At 37.9% G+C, this 24,008-nt stretch overlaps 1 protein-coding gene across 1 annotated transcript in view; it reads left to right on the top strand.

Annotated features, from left to right (window-relative positions):
* LOC126354112 (39S ribosomal protein L21, mitochondrial) overlaps nt 1–14,761 on the top strand; it is a 34,128-nt gene extending 19,367 nt beyond the window's left edge. The window contains exons 3-5 of the mRNA XM_050003505.1: nt 9,328–9,491; nt 13,568–13,724; nt 14,588–14,761. Of these exons, the coding sequence (XP_049859462.1) occupies nt 9,328–9,491; nt 13,568–13,724; nt 14,588–14,655 (389 nt within the window). The 3' untranslated portion in view covers nt 14,656–14,761. The remainder of the gene's footprint in view (nt 1–9,327; nt 9,492–13,567; nt 13,725–14,587) is intronic.
* The last annotated feature ends 9,247 nt before the right edge of the window (nt 14,762–24,008 follow it).

The raw sequence follows: 24,008 nt of genomic DNA, 5'->3' as shown, positions 1-24,008 counted from the left end.
CATTTCAAAAGCTTCTATTCTCATCTTGTCTAGACTATTTATCATCCATGTTTCACTTCCATACATAGCTACATTCCATACAAATACTTTCAGAAAAGACTTCCAGACACTTAAATCTATACTCGATGGTAACAAGTTTCTCTTCTTCAGAAACACTTTCCTTGCCATTGCCAAGTCTGGCAATATATTTTATATCCTTTCTACTTTGACCATCATCAGTTATTTTGCTTCCCAAATAGCAAAACTCATCTACTACTTTAAGTGTCTCATTTCCTAATCTAATTCCCTCAGCATCATGTGATTTAATTTGATGATGTTCCTCTTGTATCCTCCTTTCAAGACACTGTCCATTCTGTTCAACTGCTCTTTCAAGTCCTTTGCTGTCTCTGACAGAATTACAATGTCATCAGCAAACCTAAAGGTTTTTATTTCTTCTCCATGGATTTTAATTCCTACTCCAATTTTTTCTATTGTTTCCTTTACTGCTTCTTCAATATACAAATTGAATAACATCGGGGATATGCTACCACCCTATCTCACTCCCTCCCTAACCACTACTTCCCTTTCAAGCCCCTCGACTTATAACTGCCATCTGGTTTCTGTACAAATTGTAAATAGCCTATCGCTCCCTGTATCTTACCCCTGCCACTGTCAGAATTTGAAAGAGAGTATTCCAGTCAACATTGGCAAAAGCTTTCTCTGAGTCTACAAATTCTAAAAAAGTATCTTTGCCTTTCCTTAATCTACCTTGTAAGACAATTCTTAGGGTCAATATTGCCTCAAGTGTTCCAACCTTTCTATGGAATCGAAACTGATCTTCCCCGAGATCGGCTTCTACCAGCTTTTCCATTCTTCTGAAAAGAATTTGTGTTAGTATTTTGCAGCCGTGATATTAAACTGATAGTTCGGTAATTTACACATCTGTCAACACCTGCTTTCCATGGGATTTGAATTATTATATTCTTCTTGAAGTCTGAGGGTATCTAACCTCTCTCATACATCTTGCTCACCAGATGGTAGAGTTTTGTCATGGCTGGCTCTCCCAAGGCTATCAGTAGTTCTAATGGAATGTTGTCTACACCTGGGGCCTTGTTTTGACTTAGGTGTTTCAATGATCTGTCAAATTCTTAACGCAGTGTCATATCTCCTATTTCATCTTCATCTACGTCCTCTTCCATTTCCATAATATTGCCCGCAAGTACATCACCGATGTATAGACCCTCTATATACTTCTTCCACCTTTCTGCTTTCCCTTCTTTGCTTAGAACTGGGTTTCCATCTGAGCTCTTGATATTCATACAAGTGGTTCTCTTTTCTCCAAAGATCACTTTAATTTTCCTGTAGGCAGTATCTATCTTACCCCTAGTGATATATGCCTCTAAATTCTTATGTTTGTCCTCTAGCCATCCCTGCTTAGCTATTTAGCACTTCCTGTTGATCTCATGTTTGAGATGTGTGTATTTCTTTTTGTCTGCTTCATTTACTGCATCTTTATATTTTCTCCTTTTATCAATTGAATTCAATATCTCCTCTGTTATCCAAGGATTTCTACTAGTCCTCAACTTTTTATCTACTTGATCCTCTGCCTTCACTATTTCATATCTCAAAGCTACCCATTCTTCTTCTACTGTATTTCTTTCCCCCATTCTTGTCAATTGTTTCCTAATGCTCTCTCTGAATCTCTCTACAACCTCTTCTTCTTTCAGTTTATCCAGGTCACATCTCCTTAAATTCCCACCTTTTTGCAGTTTCTTCAGTTTTAATCTACAGTTCGTAACCAATAGATTGTGGTCACAGTCCACATCTGCTCCTGGAAATGTCTTACAATTTAAAACCTGTTTCCTAAATCTCGTCTAACCATTATATAATCTATATGAAACCTTCCAATGTGTCCAGGCCTCTTCCATGTATACAACCTTCTTTCATGAGTCCTAAACCAAGTGTTACCTATGATTAAGTTATTCTCTGTGCAAAATTCTACCAGGCGGCTTCCTCTTTCATTCCTTACCCCCATTCCTTATGTATCCACTACTTTTCCTTCTCTTCCTTTTCCTGTTATCGAATTCCAGTCACCCATGACTATTAAATTTTAATCTCCCTCAACTATCTAAATGATTTCTTTTATCTAATGATACATTTATTCAATCTCTTCGTCATCTGCGCAACTAATTGGCATATAAACTTGTACTACTGTGGTAGGCATGGGATTCGTTTCTATCTTGGCTACAACGATGCGTTCACTATGGTGTTTGTAGCAGCTTACCCGCACTCCTATTTCTTTTATTCGTTATTAAACCTACTCTTGCATTAACCCTATTTGATTTTGTATTTATAACCCTGTATTCACCTGACCAGAAGTCTTGTTTCTCTTGGCACTGAACTTCATTAATTCCCACTATGTCTAACTTTAACCTATCCATTTCCCTTTTTAAATTGTCTAACCTACCTACCAAATTAAGAGATCTGACATTCCACACTCCGGTCTGTAGAATGCCAGATTTGTTTTTACTGAAAATGATGTCCTCCTGAGTAGTCCCCGCCCAGAGATCCGAATGGGGGGCTATTTTACTTCCAGAATATTTTACCCAAGAGGACGCCATGATCATTTAACCATACAGTAAAGCTACATGCCCTCGGGAAAAATTACGGCTGTAGTTTCCCCTTGCTTTCAGCCATTAGCAGTATCAGCACAGCAAGGCTATTTTGGTTAATGTTACAAGGCCAGATCAGTCAGTCATCCAAACTGTTGCCTCTGCCACTACTGGAAAGATTGCTGCCCATCTTCAGGAACCACACATTTCTCTGGCCTCTCAACAGATACCCCTCTGTTGTGCTTGCACCTATGGTATGGCTGCCCATCTTCAGGAACCACACATTTCTCTGGCCTCTCAACAGATATCCCTCTGTTGTGCTTGCACCTATGGTATGGCTATTTGTATCACTGAGGCGTGCAAGTCTCACCACCAACGGTAAGGTCCATGGTTCATGAGGGGGATGTTTCAGTATTTACAAAATATTTTAGTTTTCTTCACTGTTTCATTCAGAATACCTAGAATGGCGGTAGGGGTCAATTTGACCCCACTGTAATTTCTATTCTGAATAGAAGTAAATTATTCAACAATACAGTGGCAGCAGTGAGCAGTAACACAGAGCAGTTGCTCCTCATTGTTACAACTTGGCACATGTACATTCCAGTCCGCCACAGCTTATGTTGTGTCACTCAGGTAGTCTTTGTCTGTGAAACACATTTTCGAACATGTATCGTCAGTGTGGACTTTGTGATGAAGTGTTATGTCTTTTAGAGAATTCTGAAGTTGAATCGGAAATTAACTTCACTGATGAAGATGTTGATTATTTACCTAACACGAGTGAAGATGAAGACACTGTGAATGAGGGGCAATTAATGGAAGAGGATTCAGATGCTGATTTACGTCAATCATTACCTCTTTCACCACAGCAGGTACAGTTGGAAGCATCTACAAAGATGATTGCAAGGGATGGAACCATTTGGGAGATTGTAAATTATTTATGTTCTGGAAAGCGGTCAGCTGTGAATGTTCTGAAGGAGAGAGGAGGTCCCACTGCTTATGCTTGCCAACGAGTAGACAGCTCTGTCGTCGGTGCCTTCTGCCTTATTTTTGAAGAAGCAATGCTGCGTCTCAATAATAAATATACACATTCAGATACTCAATAAGTACTAAAAAACAATGACTGGACTGTATCGCTTGAGGAACTGGAGAAACTGATAGTCATCGTGTATGTTCAGGGAATATTACGCACAAAAGTTATGTCTGTGAATGATCTCTGGTCACATTCTTGGGGTTCTGCTTTTATGAAGGACATTATGCCAAGGGACAGATTTCAGAAGCTTCTCAGATTTCACCGTTTTGATGAAAATCAACCCGGGCTGAACACCTGTCAGCCAACAAATTCGCTCTTGTATCTGAAATTTGGGGAAAGTTCAATGAAATCAGTATTTGCGCTTACCACTCTGGAGAAAATATAACCATTGACGAGCAACTACTAACAAGCAAAGCAAGATGAAGGTTTACTCAGTTCATGTGCAACAAACCAGACAAATGTCATCTGAAATTCTGGTTGGTTGTTGATGTGATGACAAGGTGTATATGTAATGCTTTCCCTTACCTTGACATGCAGAGAGAACCGAGCGAGGTGGCGCAGTGGTTAGCACACTGAACTTGCATTCGGGAGGACGACAGTTGAATCCCGCATCCGGCCTTCCTGATTTAGGTTTTCCAAGGTTTCCCTAAACTGTTCCAGGCAAATGCCAGGATGGTTCCTTTGAAAGGGCATGGCCGACTTCCTTTCCCATCCTTCCCTAATCCAATGAGACTGATGATCTTGCTGTCTGGTCTCCTTCCGCAAACAACGCCTATAGAGAGTAACAACCACATGGAGAGTACGTTGTTCTGCATCTCATAGAGCCATTTGTAAATCAAGGAAGAAATGTGACCACAGACAACTTCTTTACATCTCCTCAACTAGTTAAAAAACTCAAAGAAAAGAAAACTTCATTAGTTGGTACAATGAACATGATCCGCCATAAAATCCCCAATGAAGTAAGGAAGCCGAATGCTGAAATACACTCCACCACAATATTGCACAATAGCGGCAACACAGACTGTACCTGAACTGTATACCAAGGAAAGAAGAATATAGACACCATTCTTTTGAGTACGCTGCATGCTGAAAAAGCAATAAACAAGGAAGGAAACTGAAACCGTAACATTCTACAGTGCAACAGAGTTCGGGGTGGACATTGTTGATCAGATGACCCGTAAATATACTATGAAGGTTGCATGTAGGAGATTAGGAGATGGCCAATGCATGTCTTCTACAATATACTCAACATGGGAGCTTTAAATGCTTGGCTCATCTATAACATAGTAACAAACAGGAATGGAAAGGAAGAAGTTCATTATTCAACTGGCAAATGAACTCAAGGGAACGAAAGAGCAAGAACATCAGGCAAAAGAAGAGGATATGGGACTTAAATCACCTAGAAAGCGAAGTAAGTGCCAAACCAGTCTCTGCAAAGGCAACAAGACCAGCAATAACTGTGTAAAGTGCCACAAAGCCATGTGCAGAAAATGTGCATGTAAAACAAAAATCACCTGTGCTAAGTGCGTCTAGCAGCTTCAAATGACTTGTGTGAAAAGTAAAACAGAGCTGTTTGTAAAACACATGTGAGAGTAAAATGGGCCAAATAATCTACATGTGTCTAGACGGTTGTATGAGCAGTTAATTTATTAAAATCTATAGTTAAGAAACTTGTCAGCAGTAGCAACAATAAATTTGTATGATATGTTGTTGTCCAAATAAATTAGTAATTGTTATTTATAATTGTAAATAACTGTTAATACTAGAAACAAAATATGGGTTAACAAACATTAAAAAAAGTACTTGTTTAAGTCAAATATGAAAGTATTTTATGTGCAGTCAAAATGACCTCTTTTCACCATTTTAGGACACCTGGTGAGAAGATGCCTTGATTAACTAACTTTTTTTTTCTCTGGGATCTGCTGTATCAAGTGTACACTTAACTTTCAGTTCACCATTGGGTCTTATAGTCCTCTGATCATAATCTTTGGTCTTCATTACATCAGTTGTGTTTCTCATGTCAGCAGGCAGTACCAATATGCTCTCGTTGGCTTATGGCTCTTGATAGCTTGTAACTATTCTTCTTTCTTTCAGCCTGCAAGATGGTGATGTTGCTCAGTGCAGTATCCTGTTGGTTTCAATCCATAGTTCCTAAAGTTTTTCACAAGGAAGAGGTCTGGCTGCCCTCTTCGATGTTAGCAGTGACATCCTCCAAGGATAAAGTTCTGGAGATGTTAGTTAAATCCCCTCCTTTTTGAAGGACAGACAATTTGAGGTCAGTGGTCATTCACTCAGGTTGACCATTCTGCATTACATGTCAAGAGATGACTTGTCGATATGCTTTCTGCATCTTTCATACTTTTTCCATCATGGCTTAGTGCAATGATTGTATTTGTTCTGCATGCTCCTACGAGTGGTGCTGTTGATCTCATCTCAATTGTCTTGCTGCATGCTGTCACTAAGTTTATAGAAAATGTCTAAAAGATGCTCATCAGTTTCTGTTAAGTCTCTCTATCTTGCATGAATTTGCTTTCAAAGAAAAGCTCATTCTTCTGTCACATATTCAATGTGTCTGGTTTTTGTGGTGATAATTAGGTGCTTACAGTTCAGGAACATGAGTGGGATCATGGTGTTTTGGCTCACTTTCCATGCAGGTGACAGTTTACACGAAAAGAGCACTGCGCTATTAGAGCATTTGTTGCTGACACTGCAATTTATGGAAACCATTCAAATCTCAAACACAGCAGAAGAACAGAGAATATGATTGAAACAACTTTCAAATTGCCACAGTGAATAGCATTATACCCAAGATCCAAATAAAGATAATTTATGTAACTTGATTAAACTTGATTAAACTTTGCCATGGTTCTGTACTAACTTCCATTGATCCAATATCTAAAAATAGTCATGCAAATGAATCTAAAATGAAATGAACACACTTTCCATTATGTTTAAGAACATACTTATTGCTATGGTTTCTCTAATTGTATTGTAAAAAAAAAGGTGGTACATGTGTTAGACATTTTCATCTTATGAACAGGTTGTTCCTGAAAGCATAAATTGTCTTGGTGTATACAAAAAAGAGAGACAGAAATCAACCTCAAAATTACAGACTCAGAACAATATCATAAGTAAAATCTATGGAGCTGAACAAGACTCTGTGCATGGATCTCTCTTGTTTACTGTATGTAAATAATCTGTTCAATTTATTGCCTTATTAAGCTATGATATATGTTGATAACTCAACTTTCAGCACATCACACAATAATGTGTAAGTTTTTGAACAGATGATCAATTTGATGATGGAAAAGCTAGCTTCTAATTCCATGGAAACAGATTGACTTAAAAAACAATAAAACTGACCACATCATCTCTTCCTTTACAAATGTTGATAGTAGACCAAATGAACTCAAGGACCCTGTGACATTGTTAGGCATTTACCTGGGTAGTAAATAATGCTGGGATGCCCACACTGTAAAGTACAGCAGTAAGGTAGGAAGAGCATGATATCACCTAAGAAGGCAGAAGAATTGTGAGGGTAAATAGCGTATGCTTGTGGCATATTAAACCACTTTATGTGCACACTTACACTATGAATTACTTTTTGGGGGGAAGTGCTGGGCTGAAAGAAGTTTAGCTATAGCAAAAGAAAGCCATTAGATTGTATTTTGCACTTGTTTAAGTAGTACTGTATTGATCACAAAATACTTAGTTCCAGAGTATACATACCCAAAATACATATGTATGTTAAATAGAATTCCCACAGCTATGAAAATTAGATCAGCTGTACACTCATATGGCTACAGAACAGGAAAATCCTGGGACTAGATTTAGTAAAGAAAAAAGAATTCTTTACATGTTGGCAAAGCATTTTGAAAAGGTAGCAGGGCCTCAGTTAAAAGTAACTTTCTGTAATACATATGAGTTATTGCAAATAGTTTATTTGATAGTCTACATAATTTGTTCAACTAAGTTAAGTTATATGAAGGGTAAGAAGATAGTTATTTTTTGTAACCATTTGTATCAGTATCACAGTTGTTTTTACCAAATAGATCTATTTACATTTGAATTCGTCAACAAGAGACTTATATTTACAGCAGTATAGCAGTAACTTAATTGTGGCTTGGTTAGTAGAAGGAGCTGTACTGACTCCTGTGTAGAGTGATGTAGGTGAACTATACTAACCAAACTTGTTGTCTGGGAGCACAACTTAGCCTGCCCTGATATAAGTCCATTGTTTTATCTAGCTCAATTTATTCAACAGTACTGTAATTTGAGACTCGGCAGAGCTGCAGGAGATCATGTTCTCAGAACTACACATTTAAGTGTTATTTAAGTGGTGTTTTTTTATGTGGCAATCATCCTCTTTTAACTTTTCTATAATGTACACTGACTGATCTGGAAAGACATGTTTCAGCTGTGTATGCTATTTTCTTGGGGTTGTCTTTGTTAGAAGTAGATCAGCCAAGCTTACTCTCTGTGCAGCCCTGGAGGAGATGAGGCTTGATTGCTGGATTATTTTCTTATTGTATTGTATTGTATTGTATTGTATTGTATTTTTATTATTTAGCTGTGGCCCTTTATGGGCATATTACTTTTTCTCTAATATCTATTGTTTAGTAAAGAAAATAGTGGATAGCAAGATAACAGCATTACTATCCAGTAAAAGCACTGGAGGATAAACAGCCAACTAGTTACCAAGGTAACTAATAATTCGGAAAAATGAATTACCTGGAGTAATTACCATTGCGTGTGAAAGGGCACGGTGTCAAATGCCCTGCTATCCTGATAATTCTTATCTTGTGAGTTAGTGTCACACTCATAGCAACAGGAAAATTCATCATAGCTGCAGAAATGTTAACAAAATAATCACTTCAGCAGATGGTAAGAGCACTGAGACTTGTGGCAGCTGATTGAACACTGGTTTCATAATGAGGTTGAGAGTTATGTCTCACATTGCACAGGAAAACTGAGTATTCTGTGTGTTTACATGTATCCTAACAGGGTTTTTCCTGCATTGTTTTCCATAAAATTATGAAATGTGGAATCAAAAGCAAAATAATATACTTATATGTGACTCAGCTCTGAGCCCAGTATGAAAATTTAGGGCCTGGTGCTACTTACTAAATTAGTTGTTGGATCAGAGCAGCTAGAATTAATTTTCTATGTGTAATTGTATTCCACTCTTGTATAGTACTCTGTAGTACTCTGAATTAGTCCAAAAATGTGTAACTGTACTGTTATGGTTGTTATATGATATCTTTTACCAACTTCAGTGCCTGTGCTTTCACCTACATAACTGAAAGGTGTTTTGGAATAAAAATATTTTAAAGTTGTATTTAGATATTGTTTTCTTGTGCTGAATGCATATAAAACTTTCATATAACAGGCCAGCAGTGTAAAAGTAGGGAAGCCTTCAGAAATTCCTTAAATTCTGAAACATTCCATTTTATTTGTTGGAAAGTAGAACAGAAAGTAATATCAGTTTATAGCCAGTGAAGCAATTCCTATGACTTTAATCCAGTGGCCATAGATATTTATCTTTGTTGAATAGAGTTTCAGATGTATAAATATGTTTGAAAGTCACATCAAATTGTTCTTTTGTTTATAATTTATCAAAATCTTATAACTGTGTCCCCCCCCCCCCCCCCCCCTGCTGACATTATCTGAAAACACTTATATTTAGCTTTATGTTATGTATGACAGATGTAATCTCGAAGGTAAATGAGCAGATTGAAACATCAAAACATGGCCGTCTGTTTGCTGTTGTTCATTTATGTGGGAAGCAATTTAAAGTAACAGATGAAGATATAATTCTGGTTGAAGGATATTGGCCACCAGCCGTAGGCGACAGAATACGTTTAGAAAAGGTAAGTATCACATTAATCACACATGTATAAAACCTTTTAAATTCAGACCAACATAATTTTATGATTAAATGTAGAATTTTATGGTGGAGTAATTGAGTTGTATTAAAATGTGTCGTTCTATTCGTTGTGTGAAGTGTTTGTTAACATTACTCCAAGGCTTCTGTTTTGATCTTTGACAATGTCTCTATAAAATCTGCTATAATACAAATGGTGTACATCCCTTGGGGGTCACAATTCTTTTGTTAGTACATACATGGTGAGTGTGTGGTCCAGCACCTACTTTCTTTCTTGTCCTGCAATCTCCCATCTCCAACTATCCTTCATTTTCTTACTCTCTGCCCAGTTGTGGCAATCTTTGATGTTGACCTAGCTATGTATCTGGGTTCTACTTTCTTTTGGTTATATCTTTAAGCATTTACCTTACATCACCTTTAGGCTGAAGTAATTTTTGGTGATGTTTTGTGTTTGACCTACTTTTTCTAAATTTTTTCTACAGTGTAGTCCAATTACAGAACACCTCAAAGAGCACCTACTGCCTCCAGTATTGAAGATTCTCTGTGCACAATGACTGTGTAGATACATATGCAGTTAAAAGCGAATTCAGTAGCCAATCCAGTGTGGTGGGGTTATTATGTATCCTCTCAATAGAACCTCTAATAAGGCAGGAATCACACTTCTGATGCCTCATCCGCTAGCTCCCTACACATGGCAAGGAGCCGATACCTGTCTTGTTGCAGCATCAGGACTCTGGGCAACAGCTGCTTTGCCAAATGACCTTCTCTGTGGTTGGGTGGCGTTGATGGAGAGAGCATTTGATCAGATTAGGTTGCACATGAAATGTATCAAACTACACTCAATGGCCATACTGATCCAACAGTCTCAACAAATAGATGGGTGGATAGCTACAACCCATCTGCTTTCCCTAGGCTGTGGGAAGAGGAACAAGCCAGAAAACTGCGAGCAAAGCAGCTTCACAAAGCTGTTATTTTTTGTAGAACAAATACAGCATAAATTTGTAGCAGTAGATGCAGTGGAAAAAAATATGAAATGGGCTGTTGTTGATTAAAGCCCCCTCTGTTGTACAGTCTCTAGTGCTGCTTACATGTGAAAGACTGTACGATACAGCATTGACTATTATTCCACATAAAACTTCGATTATGTTACAGAGAGTTATCTTTCAGAAACCTTATACTCCAGATAGATGAGGAGCTACGTGGTGTGCATTTTATCTGAGAGGTAATAAAAGGCGCAAAAAGATAACCAAATAGGCACAGGTACTTTCATCTTTGGTTTTGAAGAAAATGTCCTGGAAAAAGTTAATGTTATGATGTACATGTGCGATGTGAATCCTTACGTCCTGTCTCACATGGGGTGTTTCTGATGATTATGTTTTGGATACTTCATCCTACTACATGGCAGACCCAAAATGTGGTGAACATATATGTCGCACTTGGAAACAACCGCTTTTCTGTGTAAACTATAAGGAACAAATTTTCCCATGTCCATTCATTTGCGTAGCAATTAAAAGAGAAAATACAAGAATTTTAAAATCTTGAATATGGCAGCAGTCAGCAACTGTAGAATTATGAATACAGTGGGAATTCTACAGCCAACCAATTGCTAGTCAAAAGTTTATTCAAATTTTTACCTACATTTTAACAGATATAAACAGGTCTGCCAGAAAAGAAGTACCAACATGTGTTACATAGTGTCTGAAAAGAGAAACAAAGTCATAAGGCTAAGTCAACAGTAAAATGATCCATACAAATGCTATAGCATAGCCATAATGCCGAGTCATCAATAAAATGATCCATATAAATGCTATGGCATAGCCACAATGCTTCACCAACAGCAAAAATGATACATGTGAAATCTATGGCAGGCATGCGTCATACACACAGAGAACACAAGAGAAGAGCTGGCCTGTGGGAGTGAGCTCTCCTACCCTGTGTTGTGAACTTTGAACAGGGTAAGTATGGGTGTGCCATGCTGGAAGATCGACATGTGGAAATTGGATCACCTCTTGGATGAAGCAGCTGGCCTATGTGAAATGCAAGATCCAGGCCACCTGACACAATGTTGCCTGCTAAGTGAACCTTGTGCTCTGGGTGGCCCTTTGAATGACAAAAAAAAAAAAAAAAAAAAAAAAAAAAAAAAAAAAGAGGCAGTATGAACTCCTGCTTTCTCAAAACTGTTTAAATGTCTGTGGAAAATAAAATAAATTGTGTGTACAAGATGAAGTATCTTCATAATTTTTGTATACTACTGTGACAGTTTTGTGATTCTCTCTTACGTGGTAATGGATATTTATTACACTTCCATTACTACAGTGCAGCATGAAACAAAAATTAGTAAGTCCACATAAAATAAAATAATTGTCCTGAACCACAAGAAAATGAAAATAATTTGCACAATTAATTACCTGTGCATGCAGGCTAATTTGAATACAGCCAAGTTGCTGGATAGTAACAGAGGTGTGACAATATTGATAGACATAGGTGGAAACCACATTAATGGTTAGTTCGTTTGGCTGAATAAGTATACCACTTCACTCTGGAACTCTCACAAACAGGCTAAGTCAACTTGCACAACAGTAAGAACAGTCTGATTTGTTATCCAGCAGAGGCCATAATTATAGCATCGTTATCTTGGGAAATGTGAGTTAAGATTGGAACACTGTGTTGGCTGACTCACAAAGAATGAAAGTGAGCTTGTTGCCTTTGGTTGTAAATTGCCCAGTTCGCTAATTTCATGTGATCGGTCGGCCGGAGAAACTGCTTTTTTCCGTGCTGACAGCAACCTCACTGGACGTAGACGTGACAGGTTTCAATGTTTCCATGTATTCCATCAATATGTCTGGCAGCATTACTTGCCTATAGTTTAACCAAATATGTGACTAATGTCATATCTGCACCAACTAGGCAGGCACTTTAAATTGGAAGTCCAAGGCCTGACAAATTGAAAGATTAACAAAAGACTATAATGACCAGATGTATTATGGCACTCAGACTTGGAATGCTGCCATAGATGATACAGTTTAAGCGGAAAACAAAAACTATATTAGTACATTTCTGCAAAGCCAGAAAACAAACTCCATAAATAAGGAGTTAATACTAAAGTTATGAGGATGAATCAAATATGAATCATAGATTCTGTCCATATGCATTACCTGTCTTAGTGTTATTAGTAACCCATGTATCTGCATCCAGTGTAGTGTGAATACATTTTGTGCAAAATAAATGCTCCCCAAGCACGTCTGCCCTCTTATGTCGCCAATGATTCATAAGGGGAGCTGTGCAGGGCGTGTACAATTTTGTGAAACTCACTGTAGTTGCTTCTTGTGATGTAATGGAGTTGATAGAGTGGGGAATCACCTGCTCAATCTTCTGTTTACAGACCTGGGAAGGAGGGAAAGTACAAGTGCACAATCCAGCAACCTACCTTCCCTTGCACCTCTATTACACACATCTCCCCTGTCCACCCTGTTACACTCTGGAACACAGTTTATTCCCAAATATGGATCTACTGCACTTACATGAGACACACACATTTAATATTTGTTTTTAACCCACTCCAGTTACTGAAAAACATTGATTTCCCATCATTAGAACAGTATTTTTAAGACTCTACAGTTTTTCCATCCCCTGAATGTGGAAACAATTAGTCCTAGAGCGAAAAAGGAAGTGCCCTTTTTTTTGTAGAAAATTTAATTTAGTTTAATTTTGTACTGGAAAACATTTTCGTTTGAAGCTGATGTTTTAGAGTTATTTGAGAAAAACATAAAAAAGTGACCTTTCAACCCACCATCATTCCAGTGCTCACACCCCACCAATCAGGATTTTTAGTGTGTTGTTCAGGACACTCTCTCCTAGCACCGCGCAAAAAATTTGTGACTACATGATTTTCCCCTCCTAATTGACCTTTTTTGGTCTTCATTGTCTATGCCGATGCGAAAAGTTAGATTTCAATATGTTTTGTGGCATTTACTTTCTCAGATTTTGTAACAGTTCAAATAATCAATTTTTTAAAAGTTCAACTAACTGCTAGTTTTGTAAATTTTCTTTTTTCCTTTCAAGGTTATGCTGGTGGGAGGAGCTGATTTTACACTCATTGGTCGGCCACTTCTATCACCTAATCTGGTTAATGTTGAGGCAACTGTTATTGAAAAAACATTGTCACATACAAAGACACATTTCAGAAAAATAAGGAGAAAGCAATACATGAGAATAAATTGTGAGTACTGATCACCATATTGTGTTTTAGAAGTGAATCCTCAGCTAGAAAGATTAAAATTTTGTCAATCATTGTAAAAAGTTTTTCTGTCACACCATATTTAAGAATAGGAAGACACATTGTTAATGTTTTATTGCTAGACAGTAGGATCATTTTTTTTTCCCTTCAATTTACTAATCTTGGTAAAACCTGCAGTGCACTCAATACGTCCTGGGTCAGAATACTCTTATATTGTAACTTTATCCATAGGAGCAACGTTAATAAATATGTAAAATAAATGTGATTCTGTGATTCGGAAAAGTACTGTCGGGAAAAATAATGGTTTCTTACTAGTGGTTGCTAAGTAGTTTCTAATTCATAAATTGCTTTAAGTTTAGAAATTAGGTAATTACTAATATTATATGCAACCAGTGAAAGTGATGGTATACAATTTGTTTGACTGTGAAACATGCTTTGCAGATAATTTGTGTGGCTAATACATATGGGATAACGGCTTTTCAAGGTAAACCTTTCTCCTTAGACACATATGGTTTTAATGTATATACTGATAAGACCTCTTTTGACCTAATTTTCTCTTTGTCCCCTATTTTTCTTATTCTTCTCCTTTTCGTTATTTCTACAACTTATTAGCACTCACATTCCCCAGTTCATGCCAGTCTTCTTGTGGTGAGTTGAATGTTATATTAATAAAATCAATTACTGATGTATGAAGAATTTTCTATGCTAGTTGTTATTTAGATAAGTTTACAGTGTTATGTTAGAAAAATGTTGAATTCCAGAGTGCAAGAACAACTCCTTCATCAATCTCAGTGTTAATTTTTGCCTTTTTCATACAGTATTCTGATAATGATTTTCTTTTTCAGTCTATCGCAGCCCTTTCACAATGTTGCGCATCAACTGCATCACACTTGAGGAAAAGGTGCATAATTGACAACTGGAAATAAATGTGTAGTAATAGAAATTTGTAAACTACAGTGATTTCTGTCAGATTTTTGTGCATTTTATTAATAAAACATATTTGTTTCATAGTATTTTAATTTATGCATTCCAATTTGTTGTATGCCTTATATTCATTATACAGCTAGACAATGCAAGAAAGACATTTGGACTCATATTAAAAGGAGCTTAGTTCAAGAACGGAACAAGTTATCATTGCTTATATGTAACACAGTTTCGAAATAATTTCTTTACCCATTCTCTGTAAGATGGTACTGTCATTGGCAGAATGTGAAAAGCAGGAAAGAAAATAGTATGCAACTATATATTACAACAGTATATATCAGCTGTATTACAGCAAAAGGAACACAGATTGCAAGACATTATAATTAAATGCATGTGTTTTAAATGAATGAAAATATTCAATGTAGCACATGTGAATTATTACCCTGAATAATACTGCAGCTTAGAATGTAAAATGGTAGGGCCATGTCATGTCTGACATCCTGTATATAATTGTGATGTGCGTACTGTAAGACCTTCGGTACACACACCATCAGATTATTTGACTTGTCGCTCTAACGAAGTAGGCGAGTGTCAGCAATATGTCTCGTGGTCCTATTGTGGCATGTTTATCTTCTGCCGTTAGGTCAGACGATAGAAATGCCACTTGCACGCTTAGAGTAGCAGATTGACGGTGACCAACTTTAAACAGAACTTGATTAATTTTCACACACACTTATTAAAATAATAACAAGCCTGAAAACTACTGAACTTGGTTCTGGGTGCTGTTTACAATTGACAATCTGAAGTTCCTTTGGTCTTGGTACGTTAATCTTACTCTCACATATGTCTGATACTTGACAAAGTGTCTCTACATTTCTCTTCAAGGCTACGTACAGGAATATGATAATCTTATTAGACGCAGACTGAAGCTTGACTATAGACTGGTACACACAAATGCAGACTAATGCAGACTGACTAATCGGAGGTTTGTACACTCGCTATAATACCTCGAGCGTTCAGGTATCACTGTGCGAGTGTGATCCGCGAGGATAAAAGGTTCTACATTAGCAGCAATCTCGTTCGCTGCGTTACATATTAATACGTGGATCGGCGGAAGCAGAATTTGGTCCGTCTCTGAGACGGTGCCATCTCGTAGTGCTGAGGCGGACGAACGCTGCACCTGCGCTGTTGTGGTTAGCAGGGCGCGCTCTAGTGGCAAAGTTGTGTATGCGCTGACTACGCGGAACTATGTGCGCAACAACAATAAATAAATTTTTCCTACTACAGGTGACTTTTTTGAAGCTTTTGTCAAACAATCTAAATTATTAATATGAATATAATAGAGGGACTCATTCCACATGGGAAAAATGTATATAAAAAATAAAGATGCTGTGACTTACCAAACGAGAAAGACACAGGCAGACATATGTTACGTCTGTATATGTGCGGATGAATATGTGTGTGTATGCAAGCATATACCTGTCCCTTTTTCCCCCTAAGGTAAGTCTTTCCGCTCCCGCGATTGGAATGACTCCTTACCCTCTCCCTTAAAACCCACATCCTTTCGTCTTTCTCTCTCCTTGCCTCTTTCCTGATGAAGCAACCTTGGTTTGTGAAAGCTTGAAATTGGTGTGTGTTTGTGTGTTTTTTATTGTGCCTATCTATCAGCACTTTATCATTTGGTAAGTCACAGCATCTTTGTTTTTTATATAAATCTAAATTATTACTGTGACAAACGAAGTTACAATTAGAAGGGACATAGTTGACACTCATAAATATGCTCAATTAACAATGCAAAGTAATTGGTTATAGGAAAAATACTAAGTTTGAAAAAAGTAGACTATGAGGCACTGAAGGATGGTGGATGCTGATGTTAGCTGCGAAGAAGTGTGAAGCTATTCCTAGAAAGTCAGCACCTGGTGATACAAGTATGAAAATATACTATGTGAAATTCTTAATGCATCGCTCTAGATTGTTCACAATTTGCTTAGCTGGAGTTATTTGTAGGTGGGAATACCCCCAAGTTTTTAGTACTAATTTAATATACAATTTATGTATATATGTGTCTTTCTTAACAAAGGTGTCTTTTTGTGAAGTGAGGTTTCCATTTGATTAGCATATCCCAGACATTAATAGCACTGTTAACTGTCAAGTTTTCTACAGAAATTTATCTGCTGACAATTAAATTCTGCCATTCTTACTACTCTAGAGTCTCAGCTATGATAGTCAAATACATTTTTTGATTGTACGGAGGTCAGTGACATAATACAAATTCTTGTAGAAAAATTTAACCCATGTAAGTAATGGGGGAAATTTTTTAAAAAGTCTCATGGATTGTTCATTACCAGAGCAGCTTACAGTAGTTCAAAAAAATGTTGTCTTTCCTGAAGTAGTAAAGTCTCTATTCCAGTTCAAGGTGTATTAATTACTACTTAAACAAGGAGATGATTGCACATATGTACAAACCACAACCTCAATACTTTCTCTCCCATCTGCTTCACCTGATACTCCTCAACTGAATATACCACCATCCTTGATGTTGACCCCCACCTCTATGATGGTTCTATTTCTGTATTAAGAGCCTACTAACCAGCAACTGTACCTACATTTTGACAGCTGTCACCTCTTAAACAAAAAATTGTTCTCATACAGCCAGGCCATCTGTGGTGGCATATCTGCAGTGATGAGAATTTCCTTGCCCAGAATGCTGAAGGTTCCACAATGTTCTTCAGAGAGTATCCCCAAAACCTTGTCCTCAAGCAGATTTTCTCTCCAGTATCACCTTAGATTGGAACAACTTAATCATACCTATTGCCAGGACTTTGGTTATGCATCGTTACCTCCCAATTCAGATGGTACAGTTGCTGAAAGGTTCAGAGAAAACTGGAGATTGATTTCAAACATGTACCCGACTCATACGATTATAGTTGGTGGTGACTTTAATTTATTCTCGATGTGGTGGCAAAAATACATGTTTAATTCCAGAGTATGCATAAAACATCATCCGAAATTGTGCTAAATGCATTCATTGAAAATTATTTCGAGCAATACGTTCATGAGCCCATGCAAATAGTAAATGGTTGTGAAAACACACTTGACCTCTGAGCAACAAATAATCCTGAGTTAATAACGAGCATCAAAACCAATACAGGGATTAGTGAACATACAGTTGTCATAGTGAGACTGACTATTGTAACTCCCAAATCCTCCAAAAATAAATGAAAAATATAATTATTCAAAAAAGAAGATAAAAATTTACTTAACTCCTTCCTGAGAGACAATCTTCATTCCTTCCAAATTAATAATATAAGTGTAGACCAGATGTGGCTTGAATTCATAGAAATAGTATAGGCAACAGTGGAGAGATTTATACCAAATAAATTAACAAACAACAGAGGTGATCATCCTTGGTACACAAAACGGCTCAGAACACTGTTGCAGAAACAATGAAACAAACATGCCAAATTTAACCAGACACAAAATCCCAAAGATTGGCGACCTTTAAGCTCGAAATTTAGCGCGGACTTCAATGCGAGATGCTTATAACAATTTCCACAAGGAAACTTTGTTTCAAAACCTGGCAGAAAATCTAAAGAAATTCTGGTTGTATGTGCAGTATGTTGGTGCAAGAAACAATCAATCCCTTCTCTGCACAATAGCAATGGAGATACTATCGCAGAGAGAGCTGCCAAAGCAGAGTTACTAAACACAGCCTTCCGAAATGCCTTCACAAAAGAAGACGAAGTAAATGTTCCAGAATTGGAATCAAGAACTGGTGCCAATATGAGTAATGTAGAAGTAGATGTCCTTGGAGTAATGAAGCATCTTAAATCGCTTAATGAAAGCAAGTCTTCTGGTCCAGACTGTATATCAATTAGATTCCTTTCAGAGTATGCTCATGTATTAGCTCCATGCTGAACAATCATATCCAACCATTCGCTCGATGAAAGTTCTTTACCCAAAGACTCGAAATTTGTACAGGTCACACCAGTATTCAAGAAAGGTATTAGGAGTAATCCACTTAATTATAGGCCTATATCATTCATGTTAATATGCAGCAGTATTTTGGAACATATATTGTGTTTGAAAATTATGAATTACCTCGAAGAAAACAGTCTATTGACACACAGTCAACATGGGTTTAGAAAACATTGTTCTTGTGAAACACAACTATCTCTTTATTCGCATGAAGTGTTGAATGTTATCGACAAAGGATTTCAGATCGATGCCATATTTCCGGAAGGCTTTGGACACTGTTTCACACAAGCAGCTTGTAGTGAAATTGCATGCTTATGGAATATCGTCTTAGTTATGTGACTGGTCTTGTGAATTACAATTACGAACAACTTAGATTGGAAGGAACACACAGAAAATGTTCTGGGGAAGGCTAACCAAAGACTGCGTTTTATTGGCAGGACACTTAGAAAATGTAACAGATCTACTAAGGACACTGCCTGCACTACACCTGTCCATCCTCTTTTAGAGTACTGTTGCACGGTGTGGGATCCTTACCAAATAGGACTGATGGAGTACAACCAAAAAGTTCAAAGAAGGTTAGCATGTTTTGTATTATCGCGAAACATGGGAGAAAGTGTCAGTGAAATGATGCAGGATTTGGGCTGGACATCATTAAAAGAAAGGCATTTCTCATTGCGACGGAATCTTCTCACGAAATTCCAATCACCAACTTCCTCCTCCGAATGTAAAAATATTTTGTTGATACCATCCTACATAGGGAGAAACAAACACCACGATAAAATAAGGGAAATCAGAGCGTATAGGGAAAAATATAGGTGTTCGTTTTTTCTAATCGCTATATGAGACTGGAATAATACAGAACTGTAAAGGTGGTTTGATGAGTCCTCTACCAGGCACTTAAATATGATTTGCAGAGTATCGATGTAGATGTAGATGCAGATGTAGATCTTTGTGCCTGAAAATTAGGGACATCCTACTGAAGAACTTCCCATGCCACCTGAAGTAGTATTCTATCACCCACGCAACCTACACAACATTCTAATCCATCCCTATGTCACTCACTGGTGTTTCTATTTATATAAGTCATAATATTCCAACCACTTCATGATGTAACATCATCATCTTTAAATAAAAACGAATTTATGTAAGAATATGACAATTAAGACTCGACAGAATCTAGATTTTGCACTTATATATCAAATCAAACAATGTTTTCATTGTTGCTGTTATGCATTTTAGATGTTTACAGTAAAAATAATTACATGTAACTGAACTGACCTGCATGTATTGCAGTTCCAAATACTATCATCAGCTTTAGACATAAAATTCAGCCAAATTGCAAATTTATCACAGCCCCGACAAAACTCTACCATCTGGTGGTCGAGATGTATGAGACAGGAAAAATACCCTCAGACTTCAAGAAAAATATAATAATTCAAATCCCAAAGAAAGCAGGTGTTGACAGATGTGATAATTATGGAACTATCATTTTAATAAGTCACAGCTGCAAAACAGTAATACGAATTCTTTACAGACGAATGGAAAAACTGGTCAAAGCTGACCTCGGGGAATATCAGTTTGGATTCTGTAGAAATACGGGAATGTGAGGCAATACTGACCCTACGACTTACCTTAGAAGATAGATTAAGGAAAGGCTAACCTATGATTTTAGCATTTGTAGACTTAGAGAAAGCTTTTGACAGTGTTGACTGGAATACTCTCTTTCAAATTCTGAAGGTGGCAGGGATAAAATACAGGGAGGGAAAGGCTATTTACAATGTGTACAGAAACCAGGTGGTAGTTATAAGAGTCGAGGGGCATGAAATGGAAGCAGTGGTTGGGAAGGAAGTGAGACAGGGTTGTAGCCCATCTGCGATGTTATTCAATCTGTATATTGAGCAAGCAGTAAAGAAAACAAAAGAAAAAATCCAAAGTAGGTATTAAAGTCCATGGAGAAGAAACAAAAACTTTTAGGTTTGCCAGTGACATTGTAATTCTGTGAGAGACAGCAAAGGACTAGGAAGAGCAGCTGACCGGAATGGACAGTGTCTTGAAAGGAGGATATAAGGTGAACATCAACAAAAGCAAAACGAGGAAAATGGAATGTAGTTGAATTAAATCAGTTGATGCTGAGGGAATTAGATTAGGAAATGAGACACTTAAAGTAGTAAATGAGTTTTGCTATTTGGGGAGCAAAATAACTGATGATGGTCGAAGTAGAGAGGATATAAAATGTAGACTGGCAATGGCAAGGAAAGCGTTTCTGAAGAAGATAAATTTGTTAACATCGAGTATAGATTTAAGTGTCAGGAAGTCATTTTTGAAAGTATTTGTGTTGAGTGTAGCAATGTATGGAAGTGAAACATGGGTGATAAATAGTTTGGACAAGAAGAGATTAGAAGCTTTTGAAATGTGGTGCTATAGAAGAATGCTGAAGATTAGATGGGTGGATCACATAACTAATGAGAAAGTATTGGGTGGATCACATAACTAATGAGAAAGTATTGAATAGAATTGGGGAGAAGAGAAACTTGTGGCACAACTTGACTAGAAGAATGGATTGGTTGGTAGTACATGTTCTGAGGCATCAAGGGATCACCAGTTTGGTATTGGAGGGCAGCGTGAAGGGTAAACATTGTAGAGGAAGACCTAGAGATGAATACACTAAACAGACTCAGAAGGATGTAGGTTGCAGTAGCTACTGGGAGATGAAGAAGCTTGCACAGGATAGAGTAGCATGGAGAGCTGCATCAAATCAGTGTCTGGACTGAAGACCACAACAACAATAATAACATGTAAAACAAACCCTGAACTTAAAAGTTTTCCTAATTACATGAAGATGAAATTAAACATGACTTTCTGGCATGTTCCTGTTTTAATAGCACAGTATTAGTGTAAATGCTGTCTTTTACTCACAAAGTACTGTTTGATGATTTGTTGACATGTCTTGTTTCGAATAAAGCCTCAAGTTGATATAATTATTTTGAAAATTAGTAGCTTTGGTTGCATACATTTCTTATACAGATGGATAACAACAGTCAGCGATTTGTTCCAGATTCTGTTTCAGGTATTTTTAGATGGCAGATAACAGTGAGTAACACTGTATTACATTATTGTAATTATTACAACAGAATACGATAATTCCCAACATTTGTGCCAATCAACCAAATTCTATAAATTAGATGTATTGATGTTTCATACTTATTAACGTTGTATGTCATCCACAAGGTAGAGATTCCTGTTTCAAACGTTATTCTACGTGCCCTAAGTGAAATGATAAGTCATGGTATCGAACAATGTAATATACTTTCAAAACTTATTTATTGTGTATCAACTTCCAAACTTCCATTCCCAATCCCTTAGCACAGGGACCATATCCCTACGGAAGACCCATCTGCAAGACCTGTACAATCCACCCACCCAGAACTTGCTACTCCAGTCCATTCAGGGGCTTATACTACCAAATCAGAGTTGCGGCCACCTATCAGTTCTGCAGCAATCACTGCAATGAGAGTGAATGGCTACTGCCAGATTGTGGCCAAGAACAAAATTGTCCACTCAGTGGCACACCATGCAGCTGAGCACAACTTGCTCCAGTTCAAAGGGTGCTTCACAACCTGTGCTTTTGTATCCTTCCATCCAGCATGAACTACTGTGAACAATGGAGTTGGGATTTACCCCTGCCACATATCCTTCACTCCCGTAACACTCACCTAACCCACTGTCTCCACACCCTCCATCCAACAGTGTCGCCTCCTCTGTCATGTCCCCTTCCCAGTCCACACCTCATGTGTTTCTAGCCACCAAACCTACTGCCTCCCTCAAAGCCGTTACCTGCTCAATCCTAATTCCTCTTCCTGCCCTCCTCTCTCCCTCTCCCCCCTTCTCTCCTTCTCCCCCACCCTCCCCCTCCCTCACACTAATCCACCTGCCCAAATAGAATCCTAGCATTGTGCATCCAGCTGGCACATTGTAGGGGCACAGTTGTGTGTGTGTGTGTGTGTGTGTGTGTGTGTGTGTGTGTGTGTGCGCGCGCGCGCTGTAGTTCGGCAAAAGATTTATTCCCAAAGCTAGCAAGTGTTCTTTCTCTTTTGTGTGTCCCTGTCAGTGACTCAACACGTATGCTATTCAGTGAGTGGTCTCTCTTACTTTTTACTTACTCACATTTTGCCGGAGCTGCTTACTGTCATAAAACTCGCTTTTTTGTTTTTTTGTTTTTTGTGTTTCAGCCTAACAATTTAGATTCTTATTTTTCATGGTCTTATGAAAATAGTCTGTAAAAATGTTTTTTTTATGTTTTTAAAGTGGGTGCTGGTAATTGTGAGACAGGGTTTGTTACTGGTGAATATTCCAGATGAATAAGGGACAGTCCAATGAAAAACAGAAGAAATTTATCTGACTGGGAGATGGGACGAACAATTCCTGTTTCATAGAATGCCATCAGCTATTGATGGATCCACAACCGCTCTCACTCTTACCCTTCCTCATGTGATTGAAACTGATATCCATACACATCTTTCTTCCGGTCACCAAAGATGTGCAAACCCCATGGCAAAAGATCCAGGCTGTGCAGAGGATGTTGCAGTGACTCCCAACCAAGCGCAGCCTTCATCTCGTTCACAGAGTTGCGGCAGGTGTTATCTTGCAACAGGATGATTCTGTCTGACAACATTCCTGGGTGTTTTGACTTTAAAGCACGTCACAGTTTGTGCAAAGTATCCCCATAGTGCTGCAGCTGTGCCTTGATTACGGTTCCAAGCTTCAGGACATTGAAAAACAGAGGGCCCCTGCAGTTGAAGCAGAAGGTCATTTCCACTGTTGGCTTTGCCTTTCACCCTGAGGCTATTGGCATGCTGTCAGACAGAGCCATCTTGTTGCACGATAATGCACTCCACTCTGCCAATTGGATGAAAGCCACACTCCAGAAAACACTGCAACATCCTCCGTACAGCCTGATCTTTCACTTCACGATTCTCACATCTTTGGCAACCTGAAGAAAGATGTGTAGACGTCAGTTTCAGTCGGACGATTAATTGCAAGAGCAGATGTGGTTATGGATCCATCAGAGGCCAACCACTTTCTATGGAAAAGGAATTGATCATCTCATCTGCCAGGGGGATAAATGTCTTAACATGTATGGTGCTTACTTTTGAATGGAACGATTCCATGGTCTTGTTTTGGCAGATGTTCAGTTTTCATTTAACTGTCCCTCATAGTATAAAACATCACAGTAGCAAAAGCTCTACAACATATAGAGAATTCACTCCATGATAACCTAACATGAAAGACCATATCCCATTTAGCTGAATGCATAATGGAATATAAAGGAGAAGATGTTAAAATGAAACTTTTTTGGACCTTATC

The sequence above is a fragment of the Schistocerca gregaria genome, chromosome 3 (assembly GCF_023897955.1).
Source record: "Schistocerca gregaria isolate iqSchGreg1 chromosome 3, iqSchGreg1.2, whole genome shotgun sequence".
In the NCBI taxonomy this organism is placed as follows: Eukaryota; Metazoa; Arthropoda; class Insecta; order Orthoptera; family Acrididae; genus Schistocerca; species Schistocerca gregaria.
Note: the sequence above shows the minus strand (reverse complement) of the source record. Positions and strands in the feature narration are given on the sequence as shown.